The following is a 12280-nucleotide window of genomic DNA, read 5'->3' as shown; positions in this document are numbered from 1 at the left end:
ACTGTATTATCTCATATGGAGAGGCCACAGAGCTCACGAGTGCGAAATAAAGATTGACTTTGTATTTGTGTATTGTATTTGGGGGGTCTACAGAGTCCTTCTGTATTTGAAGTTCAATTTACTTAAGTCGTACTTATGGCCGCAGTTTATGCAACGTCCACACGTGATATCGCGACGTCACTTCTTCTTGTCAGCCTGATCAGCTGAATCACACGGTGTCCTCGGGGCTCAGTGTTGTTTTACATATTGGTCAGGTTGTCCAACAGAATACTTTGCAGTAATCATTCATGAGGAAAAAACAAGCAGATACGTAACAGCCGGCAGAGAGAGAGAGAGAGAGAGAGAGAAAACTTGAACGCGCTCAAAGTGCTTCATTACTTTACGTCTGACGAGAGAGACCACAAGATGCAACGTCTTGGGCACGTCTCAGTCTGCCGTCGTCCTCCTCAACTTTTAGCAGTTCTCTGTCGGCTGCTACGTGAAAGGAGTGTCACCGCTTGCATTGTTTTTCCTGTTTTGAACTTGTCTGTCTGCCTGCCTGTCTGTCTGCCTGTCTGACTGCCTGCCTGCCTGCCTGCCTGCCTGTCTCTATTCTTGGTATCTGCTTGAATGTATTTCCCCGGCTCTGTTTGTCTTTTAATCGTGGCCATTAAGTTTTCTGCATGACTCATTGCCTACATGTGTGCGCCTCTAATGAAAGTCAACATTAGTTTGGTGCATCAGCAGCTAATACATTGTGTGTGTGTGTGTGTGTGTGTGTGTATATGTTTGTTTTCTTATGATTTCCTCTTTTCTGTTGACTTTCACTCAAACTGGGGAAACTTTCCTTCTTAAGCTAGTCAACGCAATGTGTTCATCCCAGAACTCTTCACAAAAGGCCGATTCCCCGCCGTGTCGCCGCGGACGGCTCCCCACCGCAGATATATACGGTCGGCCGATGGATAGATGACACTCTATGTCTTCAAATGACATGCTGAGGAGCTTCTGAAAGAACTCAAACAAAGGCTCTCTGTACAGACACTAAAGTTGTTACTATGGTGATATCATTTAAACTTCCACTCTTTAGATGTTTTGTATCACAGCGCTCTGAGATTCACACATCAGGAGATGACTTCAGAACTCAATCACTGTGTACAGGAATGTAGGTTGGCGCTCTCTGTCAGTTAGATGAGACCTGAACCTCCTTAGTATATATTTATACAGCACTTCTGGGGAAAACAGCCCATTTATCTTGCCTCTCTTCTACAGTTTAGGCAAACCTCGCTGCTTTGCTGGATCCCCAGGAGTGCCTCTTTCCGGAGGTCCCAGAATTCAAAAGAGAGCTCGATAAAAGCTGTTTTGCTCCACTCAGGTGAAATAAAGCTTCAGCGGGATTCGAAGTTGGACCATCCGATTTCTTTTTGCAGATTCCACCGTTCCACTCTTCCCGCACTTGCAATGTTTGGATCTCAGCGATGCTGCTTTTAATCCCGTACTGTTTCAGGTTTTATTTAATGCTGGTGGCCTTTCTCATCTTTATCTCCGTATCTCCGAGTAAGTTTACGTTTGTCTAACTGGGCCAACGCTGTGTCGGCGCGGTGAGTCTAGAAAGACGATGAGTCTTGTCTCACACGCAGGTTTGTGAGACAGACGGTGTTTTTAGCAAAATCCCAAATCGTGGGGATGCTGTGAAAGGCTATGGTCAGGGTTAGCAGAAGCAGAAAACAGAAAAGGCCTGAAAATGCTTCAAAAAAAACCAAACATTCAATATAGACTTATCTTATAACGCACATGAGTTCTGCCCGGTTTTAAGCACTCTTGCACTTACAGTTAACATGCAATGGTACATTTCATGCACCGTTGATAAATGAAGTCAATTAACGTACATCGGTGCTTGTAATAAACCCTCATTGTTTTTTTGTTTTTTCCAGGGAATGCTACACATATTTAATGCATCCCTTATCTAATGAATCACTCTGGCCTCATGGCACATATTATACCTGAATTCATGTTTTTGTTCATATCTTGTTTTGTAAATGAAACTTTTACCATGAAGGTATTTTCAATAAGCACCGCTAACAATATGACCATAAAGACAGGAGAGGACGTCCTCTTTCTGGGACGTGACAACTGATCACATTGACTCAGGGCGCAGGGACATGTGGAGGTGTGGCTGCCCAGTTTACACCTCTTCCACTGGGTTTAGTTTAGGAGTAGAGTGAGGCGAGGATTGTTCGTAAACTGCCACAAAAAACAACCGAGAAAAACACGAAACCACATCCAGCCTTCAAGCGCCCACTTGTGTCTGGCTTCTCTGTGTGACAGCATCAGCCGGCGTGCTCGCTCTCGGGGCGGCAGAGGAAAGAAAATGCTTTTCTTGTTGTCTCCAGCGTTGAACTTTGATTGCTTCCCCGAGATGCAGCTTTTCTAAACTCAGACTCGCCATTTGCCATTCATCTCATACCTCCTCCTCCTCCTCCGCCCTACTCCTCCCCACTGCTCAGCACTCTGCAGACAGCGCCTCTGCTGCAGTCAGCTAGATGGATGAGCTTCCTCCTTCTCTCACACAAGTATAAATACAAACACACACACACACACTCTTTGGTCCCCCCAATGCTTTATAACACAGTATAATGTAGTTATAAGCAGATATAAGGACATTTTAAGTGTTTATTAATGTACCATTTTGCGTAACTTATCTTATGAGGACATATTCAAGATTATTATAATCATTATCTGTTTACACAGCAGCCTCTACTTATGGGGGTTATAGTTGTTAACAAATACATTAATACACTTTTATACCTGCTCACAGTCACATTACATTGTGTTATAAAGCATCTATTAAATGTTTACTGCTCATAAACGCTAAATAAGGGGACTTTAAGTGAAGTGTAATTCGTTGTGTCAGCCCCTCCGCTAACCAAATTATTCATCCTTCCTGTGGGCCGTGAAGTCCATTGATCCGGCGCATGTTAACCAGCATTGATTTCTTTGCTTTGTTAATAACATTAGAGGAGCCACTAGTCAGTGTGAGGATGGGTCTCGTCCTTTGCAGGGCCGGGCAGGCTCATAATGATGACCTTCTGTGTGCTTTTGTTTGTCCCAGGGACAAGACGGAACACAATTAGTCTGGACCACACCAGAAGAAAATTGACTTGCTGATAACCACTGACGGGCTTCGGGTCAGCGCAGGAATAACACTTGTTGACATTTGCCTGAGCCGAGAGCAACAACGGAGTGGTCTTCTCTTATCCCCGTGTGGCGTGTGCATGCTGTAATCAAGGGGGACAAGCGAGCGCAATCGGTACCAAATCCTCCAAACTGGCCAGAGATTCAATTTGTCACGAGCAGCCAACAAATGGATTCCTGCAGCAAAAGGATGACGCATTCTACAGGCAACACTGTTCCTAAAGCCTCGTAGTGGGGAGGTTCGGTTCACTCTTAAAAAAATGGATCAAGCTTTGCTTTAGACTCAGTCAGGGGCAAGACTCCAAAACCGAAACAGCTGTTTAAAGAGATGCATGGTTAGCGTCTTAGCATGCGTTCAGGAGTTTGCCTGCGTCTCCGTCACAAATAATTTAGCTCTGTGCTTAAAGCTTTACCGTTTAGACTCCCATCAACGATTTTCCAGCCGAGGCAGGCAGCAGTTCTCGGCAGAAACGCTCTGATAAACAAACTGTATGCCACCTGGCCGGCACCAAACAGCAGCCAGACACAGTTAGAGACTAACTGGTGAAGAAAGTGGAACATTTAGTTGCTATAGGGACAGAAACTTCTCTTAAAAAAAAAAGGAGTCCATGGAGACCAAAACAGAAATAAACAGACTATTGGACTCACATTCGTGTTCACACACTATACATCAGGTTATAACACGAAAAGTTTATTGTAAAAACAAAATATTTTCACTCATCACATTATAACAAGACATTTTTCTTGTAACAAGATAAATAATGATGCGTTTGCACGTCGTAATAACGTGAACGTGTCTTCACGTTATAACGTCATATTGATGCATTAAATGAACGCAGGTTTTTGTGTAATAGAGGTACTTGCAGGTACATTACTAAAATATGAAGTTATTCACTTTGAAGAACGGTTCCTTTCGCAGTGACTTCATTTCACCCCGCGAAAACTCTTTTGACATCGTGCTGCTGCTGTTGGGGCTTTTTAAAAAGGAGAGAGAGAACGCGAAAGCCTTCATTCATGATATACTGACTGAGCAAAGGTTGGCGCCTTGTCACTACACAACCCATCAACAACAATACAAAGTAAGGTACAAAATGAGCACAGATAAGGATTTTATGTGTCTGCCTCAATGGCTGCTCACTTTTGCATTGCTTATATTAATCTAACGGTGTTGCGAGGCTTCAGACATTTCAAGAAAATCACTATTTCTGTCACAATGGCGGCGTTAAACTCAAACACAGCCGAGGAAAAAGCTCGACTGTACTTCGGATGCTTTGAAACATAGCGTAAACCCGCTGAAAGAGGAGAGGAGGGGAGCTGGAAGTGAAAGAAAAAGAGAATGTCAGCACGGGTTGAATGAGACCATGTCGCCCTTCAGCAGACGCTCCAGGGTAGCTGATGATTTCCACGAGATCACAGGGACGCTGAAGACTTTCTGTGATCATCCTCCTCCTACATCAAAGGAATCACACGCGCTGTATTCTTTATCATCACTCACGCTCTCGTCATTTCATGGAGAAGTCAACTGCTGTGAGACTTCCTACAATTACTTTCAGTTACACAACTTGAGTCAATAATACACAACTTACACACCTGTGGCTCTCCATAGTTCCAAGTCTTCTTCAGTACAGCACGATGTTCATTGTTTGCGAGAGACTTGAATTGTCAAACTCAAGCATGCTAAAGTCTGTTCAGGTTAAGCTCCAGAAATGCTGGATATATATATATACAGTGCTTAACAAATGTATTAGACCCCCACCCAGTGTAATGTGTTTGCCACCGCTTCCCCAAATGAACAGTATTGCTGATGACCAAAATATTTGATGTCTCTGTGATGGTTAATCCACCAGTGTGTGCAAGCCGAGCTCTTTAATCAAAATGATCTCTTTAATGCTAAAATAGAATTCTTGTTGTTATCCATGAATTCTCAAATTTACTGTTTTACAAAAAAAGCAGAAAAAAATAGTGAAGCACATTATTATTATTTTTTGATTGAGATGCCAAATTACAGTTATTTACTTGCATTCCTGAACAGAAACATTTGTTTTGTGGTTGCAAGAATGCAAGCTGTCATCAGGGCCAAAGGACAACACAATTTTTAGTTTGAAACAAGTTTTTGACAGATTTCTAAAATATTTGTGTTTTCTCATTTTTATGACAGGTGGTCTGTCATAAAAACTAAAAATTGTATTGTTATTTATTAGGCAAATAACAAACTGGAACAACTAAATAGTCCTTATTCACATATAATAACCAAAAATCTTAATATTTTGTACGACCTCCTTTGAGAATTCATGGATAACAACAATAATTATATTTTAGCATTAAAGACGTCATTTTGATTAAAGAGCTTGGCTTGCACATACTGGTGGATTAACCATTACAGAGACATCAAATATTTTGGTCATCAGCAATACTGTTCATTTAGGGCAGCGGTGACAAACACCTTACACTGGGTGGTGGGCTAATACATTTGTTAAGCACTGTATATATATATATCCAGCATTTCTGGAGCTTAACCTGAACAGACTTTAGCATGCTTGAGTTTGACAATTCAAGTCTCTCGCAAACAATGAACATCGTGCTGTATTGAAGAAGACTTGGAACTAGCCATTGAGACCTTAAACTCATCAGGAAAATGTTCACTGAGGTCATAAATCAAGGGAGAAGTAGGCTCATTTTCTCATAGACTTCCATACAATCTGACTTCTTTTTGCAATCAGTGGAGTCGCCCCCCTGCTGACCATTAGAAGGAATGCAGGTTTAATTGGCTTCACTTTTCAGACCCCGGGGGTTGGTGTTTGATATGAAGTGCACGCCGACATCCTCTTTGAATTGTATTGCAAGAGCCACGTGTAAGTGTGTGTGTGTGTGTGTGTGTGTGTGTGTGTGTGTGTGTGTGTGTGTGTGTGTGCAAGCAATCTATAGTACATCCGTTTTGGTTGTGGCTTCTGAGTGGGGACAGGGGGCCAAGAACACACACACACACACACACACACACTTACACCACTGGCCACCGGCTGAGTCTGGAAGGGTGTGTTGGTTAGAGATAAGATTTTCTGTGATGTCCTGATTTCTCTTATTCCTAAGCCAAATTGCCCCCCTACTCGTCACTTCACAACATTCCCACCTCTTCGCGGGGCACAACCTCGCATGATCAGCGAGGGCACAAATCGGACGTTTCAAACGGCCCAAATCAAAGATTTCTGCGCCACATAAGCAGCCATGTGCCGAGGGAGAAAAACAATACCTACAGTAGCTGCTGTGGGGCTCATTTAATTACATCAAATCCTTTTTGTTGAAAATACATAAATAAAAGAACAAGCTCATCATCTTGGGTTTACTCGCTCTGCTTAATTATTCACCCAGCATTAATTAGGCAATCAGCTGGCAATGTACTTAGCCCACCAGAGCCCATAAAATATGAATAGACAGCACTTGTCTGTGTGTTGTGCTCTCGTGTTTACAGTAGCTCTGCGTTGGGACTGTATTTTGTGACGCCGGTTCCAAAGGAAAGAGGCTGCACACGGACGAAGCTGCCGAGAAACAGGCCGACAGTGCAACCTGTTTCTCCACTCCCGTGTTGTGTCATAATGCTGCATCCAGGTGGTCGGTCATCTCCACAGCCTTGAGGGTGACCATGTGCTACTAGCACTCCCTAGACTGGAGAGCGTAATGTTAACGACTACCACCTGCCTCTGTTGATGAAATAGGTATTTGTGTTTTGTTTGTTTTTTGTTTTTTCCTCAAGGATGTGTTGAAGCAGTCATTTACCACAGCATCACTGTCAGTCGGTGATGTTGTCTCCGGTGTTTCAGCACCTTGCTTTCATTTTGAAGTTTTCAAAATGAAGTGTAAGGTCATTTGGTCAAGTTACAGTTTAAATTAACTTCAATGTACAAACAACAGTGGCCTTGCAGAGCCTGCATGCTACACTTGAGAGTTTTCTTGAATGAAAAGGAACTGTGCAGTGTGAGTGTGTCCTCTGCTGTGGTTTAATAAATATAATGTCAGTGTTAATAACTGGGGTTGCACTGGACCAGTATTTCTGAAATGCCGTCTTGGGCTGCAACTAACGACTATTTTCATTTCCTTTTCATCACTAGTCTGGTGATTGCTTTATCGATTCATCGATTATGAAAATAGATGCTCTCTAATGAATCGACTAATGGGCTAATCGGACCATCAGAATGAGTCATGCCGGGCTCGGCTGCTGGAGGAAAGTTGCAAACATTTATGGACATTCTTCATTCACACTCCTCCCCGCTTCCGGGTGGGAACTCCGCTTCATGTCTATCCATTGAAAAAGTCCAAGAGGAAACTGCGGTTTTAGAAAAGCCTTTGTGGCGCCGCCGCTCCGCCATATTGGCTCAAAGCCTATAGGACTCAATGGAGACTCCTGGCCGACGTTTGGGCGCCAAAATGGAGGACAGCGGAGCAGTTTCGTAACCCCCGTGTAGGAGGAGCTTGGTTTTCTGAAAGCTCCGTGGAGCTGAACGTCCAGGCACACGGGCGACAGTGGTCGGGGGGGGAAAAAAAACCCCGTAAACCACCGGCTGGAAAGTGCCACCGAGCCGCGGGAAAGCAGGCGGAGAGGGACGCTTCCCGGCCGTCAGTGCGACCGGAGGACCGCACGTGCATCCCCTGAAAACACAAAGTGTAACCCCGCGGGGCTGCTCGGGAAGTGAAGATCACTGTAACCCACCTGGATCAGGGCTGAAACCCGAGCCTGATGTCCACCGTCCACCGGGTCTGTCCGGGCATTTCCTCCTCCGCGAGCGCCACATTAAACCCGGCGTGACAGTCGGAGCCGTCAACGGGAGCAGTCACACCGGCGGAGGAGTTCACTGTAATGTTTGTTTGACAGCCACGTATGGTTTGCTTCTTGAGACGGGAGTACTATACCGGGAAGCTGAGGGAAAGGCGGGGCCGAACCGGTGGACTCCCAAACTGGATTATTGAGCTCCCCCTGCGCCGATTCACCCACAGCGACGCAGCGTTTTTTTTTTTTTGGGAGGGGGGGGGCGGGGGGTCGACGGAGGAGGCAACAACTGGAATTTAGAAACCTTTCTTGGGAACTCTTTACCGACTGCCCTGCCGCCGACGACGCGAGAGGTGTTCTGTCAGTTATTTCTGTCAAACGGTCAGCTGCTCGTGGCCTTCGTGCCCCCCCCCACCCCCTTTAGGAGCATAACCAGGTTTCGGGACGCATATTTTGGGGGATAATTTCCCCCCCAGCCGGGGTCGGACTATGGCGGACGACGACATCCTCTTTGAAGATGTGTACGAGCTCTGCGAGGTCATTGGCAAGTAAGTGTGGCTGTTGCTGATTTTTATTTCACAGTTTTCACGGTTTAACGTCGGTCACCGGTGGTGGTGGTGTTGGTGGTGGTGTTGGTGGTGGTGGGGGGGTTTCCAATTAGCCTCTCATAATATCCCCAGGGTATGGCACGCGCGCAGACGCACGCGCACTCAGATTCGCACACGCACACGCGCGCGCCCAAAAAGCGTGGCGGTGTTTGTGTAGGAGCTGACGGTGTGCGCGTGGTCGTCATGATGGAGCGTATAGTGACCTAAATCTCACACGTCTTGCTGACACTGTATTGTTGTAGATGGGCGCCGACCTGTCCCGCAACTATTTACTACTATCACTGCCCCCCCCCTTTTTTTTTTTTTTTTTTTTTTATGAAGGCAACGCCATGGACGCGATAGCAGTTGTTGCATTCCCAGTTTTATTGCTTTATTCCAACGCGAAGATAAGATCCTAGTTCGCCACCCCCCCCCTCCCTCCCTCCCCGCATCATGGCTGGTGTGTGTTACCCAGACGCCCAGACGTACGGGACCGATTCCGACATGATATCCGTGCGCTTTGACCCAGTGGCAGTTGGCAACTTGCTGCAGAGATTAAAGGGCAGGGCACCACCAGACCACCATGAGTCATGCACGCCGCACATCTGGCCGTCGTTAGCGACCGAAGGAGTAATGTTCACTGCAATGATGGTAAAAACCATCGATATGGATATTACAGCTGCAATGTAAACACACACGGAATGCTTTTCTGAGCAGTAAGGCAACTGTAAGCTCCCTTCAGGATGATAACTGTGTTGCAGAACACGACAGGTGAATTATACTGTGGTGGCTGCAATTTTCTTCCTTTTGCAATCCTGCTTTGGAAGAAAGGGAAGGGGGGGGGGGGGGGGGTGGTACGTCATTAACATTTATCCATATAATTGTAATTCGAGTACAAGTCGAATGTTGTGACAGTTTTAAGTGTGTGAAAGTAGAGATGGCTGTGAATGTTCTCATGCTGCTCCCGGGATGACTAACAACCAAAACCGGTTAGTAAGGGCGACAAACAGCTCTGGTGTTTTCTTTCTGGTGACCTTTTAACCTTTTTTTTTTAGACTCTTTGTATTCCGCTTAATGGCTGCGGTGGCCTGCACCACACCTGGGACTTTCCGACTTGACATCGCACGGCTTCGTGAGGGAACAGGGGGGGACGTCAGAAGAGAGGCCGGTGAACGCTGAGGCAGACAGTCACTTTGTTTTGATATTCAGCCGAGACAGCTGAGCGAGTGAAGATCTGTTTGAGGGAAAACTGTTTCTGCTTTGACCGATGCATGAATAACCGACTGTGTCATCCAAACTGCTGGGCTTGAATGAAGCACTTCATTGGGCGTACAAACAGAAGCTCCGTGTGAATCAGGAGCTTGGCAGGCCTGACAGACACAGTCAGTCAGTCATAGCAGGCTGACTGGTTATGGGACTTCTGCGGTGTCACAGAGATGGTTGACTGTTTGACAGGGTGATAAGATCCTGCACAGCACATGTTTAGGCAAGCCTGAAAATGGTGTGCAGTCTTTCTCTCTCTCCCTCAAACACATGCAAGTAAAGAAATCCTCCTTACTCTTATCAGCCCTGCTGTGTAATGTAAACATATACTAATCACCGTCTTAAATATGTGTTCTGCCAAGGTCCTCGTGGGGCAGGAGGAACACTTGCTTTGAGTCAGCCACACACAAAACACACTTGGTCTTAGTTTTGTGAATCACAGCCTTACTCATTGTACTCCACAGATTGTCTGTGATTTACAGTCTGCAGAAGGAGAGAGTGGCCTTTTATCAGCCGACCTGCTGTTCTCTGTGTGGAGAGCTGCTGCAGCCACAGCTTCTCTTTTAAGGCCGCTCTGAAGCACCAATTGTGGTTTTTTGATCCTGAAAGAGACTAGATTAACCGGAGGGAAACCCAACCAAACGACAACACCGCAGTCAGGGAAGACATTACTCTAAAAGCCCTGGATCTCGCACAGGCATGAGTGCACTGTGTGTTCATGTGTGTGTTCTGCAGGGTTAGACCCATGTAGTCGCAGATGCAGGCCTATATATCATCCTGAACCTTGGAAAGCGGCGTTGTGATCACTGCTCTGTGTGCGTCCCCTAGATTTAGTTGGATTTATGTAGGTGCACGGTTTCATGGAAAGAAGGATCCACCCTATAATTGTGTCCTTATTTATGCACATGCGTCATTTGACTGTGCATGTACTATAAGATTTAGCTCTTATTTTTAGAGCGCTGACATCGGACAAAAGCCTGTCGGTCACCCACGTGAGTGTTGTTGCGTACATCTGTCTTGCTGTCAGATTGATCCCGCCCGTTGTGCTACTGTGTCCTGAGGCTCACAAACAAGAGGATGGGGCTGAGGGTAGGAGAAAGCAAATAAGAGACGTTAGGACCAAGAAGACAAGGATGAGAGAGAAAGAGAGGGTGCATTGGATATGGGATGAGCGAGGGAGCAGGAGAGGTCAGGGGCACAGTAGAAGGAGGCAGTCCATTAGTTTGACTCACACATTAAGAGACATCCTGTGCCTTCGGGCCACGCTCTTTTCTAGTTCATCCTCAGAAAAGAAAGTTGTGCGTGTGTGCCCCTCACAGTAGGGGACACAACACAGCACCATGCATGAAGAAATGGACAGTGAGAAAGATGCTGTTTGCCTTTTGTTTTCCCACAATCCTTGCAGCTCTAAACTGTACGGCAGTTAATGCTGGGTGACAACAGCAAATGCTAATTTCAGTGCATCGGACCCGAAACTGCACAGCGTCCCAGGTTTGGTTCAAAGTTAGGATGCCATGGTTGTAACACCCGAATGCAGTCGGCGCGATGTTAACAACACTGATGCTACAGTCACAGGCCATTGAGAGGTTATGCAGCGGAGCATGGCGCCTATCATCTCCTCTGTTAATGGAGCCAAAAGTGGGAGTTAATATTGCCGGCTGAATGGATCAATGGCCTCCCTGTCCTGAATATTTGGCCTCGCTGTGGATTTAACAATGGATATTGTCCTGTAACATACATCGCTGTAGAGCTGATCTGCTCCACTGTGAATAAAATGAATTACCCTCCATTTGCATACTGCACGGCCAAGCCCAAGTGTCATTATAACTCTCAGCCCAAGGAGGTGTGTGTGTGTGTGTGTGTGTGTGTGTGTGTGTACACATGGTGTATGTGTCAGTTCTTGCACTTTCCGAGTGGTGACAGGGAATATAAGCCCGAGGCCTAGCTCCATCTCCTGTGCATGCGTCCCATTCACCTCCATGGAGTGAACTGACATCCCCCTGTAATCCACAGGGAATGAAATGCCTACTAGTTCACTGATCCACTGCTGCCTTTTTTTTTTTTTTAGAAATGATGGTAATCATGAGGAAGGCTCGTAAGTGTCTCCCTCATCCTTCTCCTTTTCCCTCAGAAGGAGTAAGAGTGCTGTTGTTTTTTTGCTTTCGCCAAGGTGCATCCCGCCAGTTTAGTTAATTATGTATTTTAAAGGCTCTGCCAAGGTTTTGTGTATTTGTGTGTATGTGTGGGCATTTTCACACGTTCGTCCTTGATTAAACGTGTGAAACACTGACCTACATCAGGACAGGCAGCTCCACTACAGGAGCCATGTCTCTGACAGAGTTGGCCATGGGGCTTAGTTTATTAATGGTGATGAGCAAGAGGCTAGCTAATGCTGAGCATGTGTAGCGGCCAGCCTCACTGTGCATTGATGAAGTGGCCGGAGGTATTCTACTAATAACCCACCCGGGCCATGGCACCGCCAGACCCATGGGCTGTGGGT

General features: G+C 46.0%; 1 protein-coding gene across 6 annotated transcripts in view; it reads left to right on the top strand.

The window, feature by feature from the left end:
- The first annotated feature begins 8255 nt into the window (after positions 1 to 8255).
- caska (calcium/calmodulin-dependent serine protein kinase a) overlaps positions 8256 to 12280 on the top strand; it is a 97351-nt gene continuing 93326 nt past the window's right edge. For all 6 annotated transcript variants that reach the window (XM_070915328.1, XM_070915326.1, XM_070915325.1 and 3 more), the window contains exon 1: positions 8256 to 8478. In XM_070915328.1, the coding sequence (XP_070771429.1) occupies positions 8420 to 8478 (59 nt within the window). In that variant the 5' untranslated portion in view covers positions 8256 to 8419. The remainder of the gene's footprint in view (positions 8479 to 12280) is intronic.

This window comes from Enoplosus armatus, chromosome 11 (genome assembly GCF_043641665.1).
Source record: "Enoplosus armatus isolate fEnoArm2 chromosome 11, fEnoArm2.hap1, whole genome shotgun sequence".
Taxonomy (NCBI): Eukaryota; Metazoa; Chordata; class Actinopteri; order Centrarchiformes; family Enoplosidae; genus Enoplosus; species Enoplosus armatus.
Note: the sequence above shows the minus strand (reverse complement) of the source record. Positions and strands in the feature narration are given on the sequence as shown.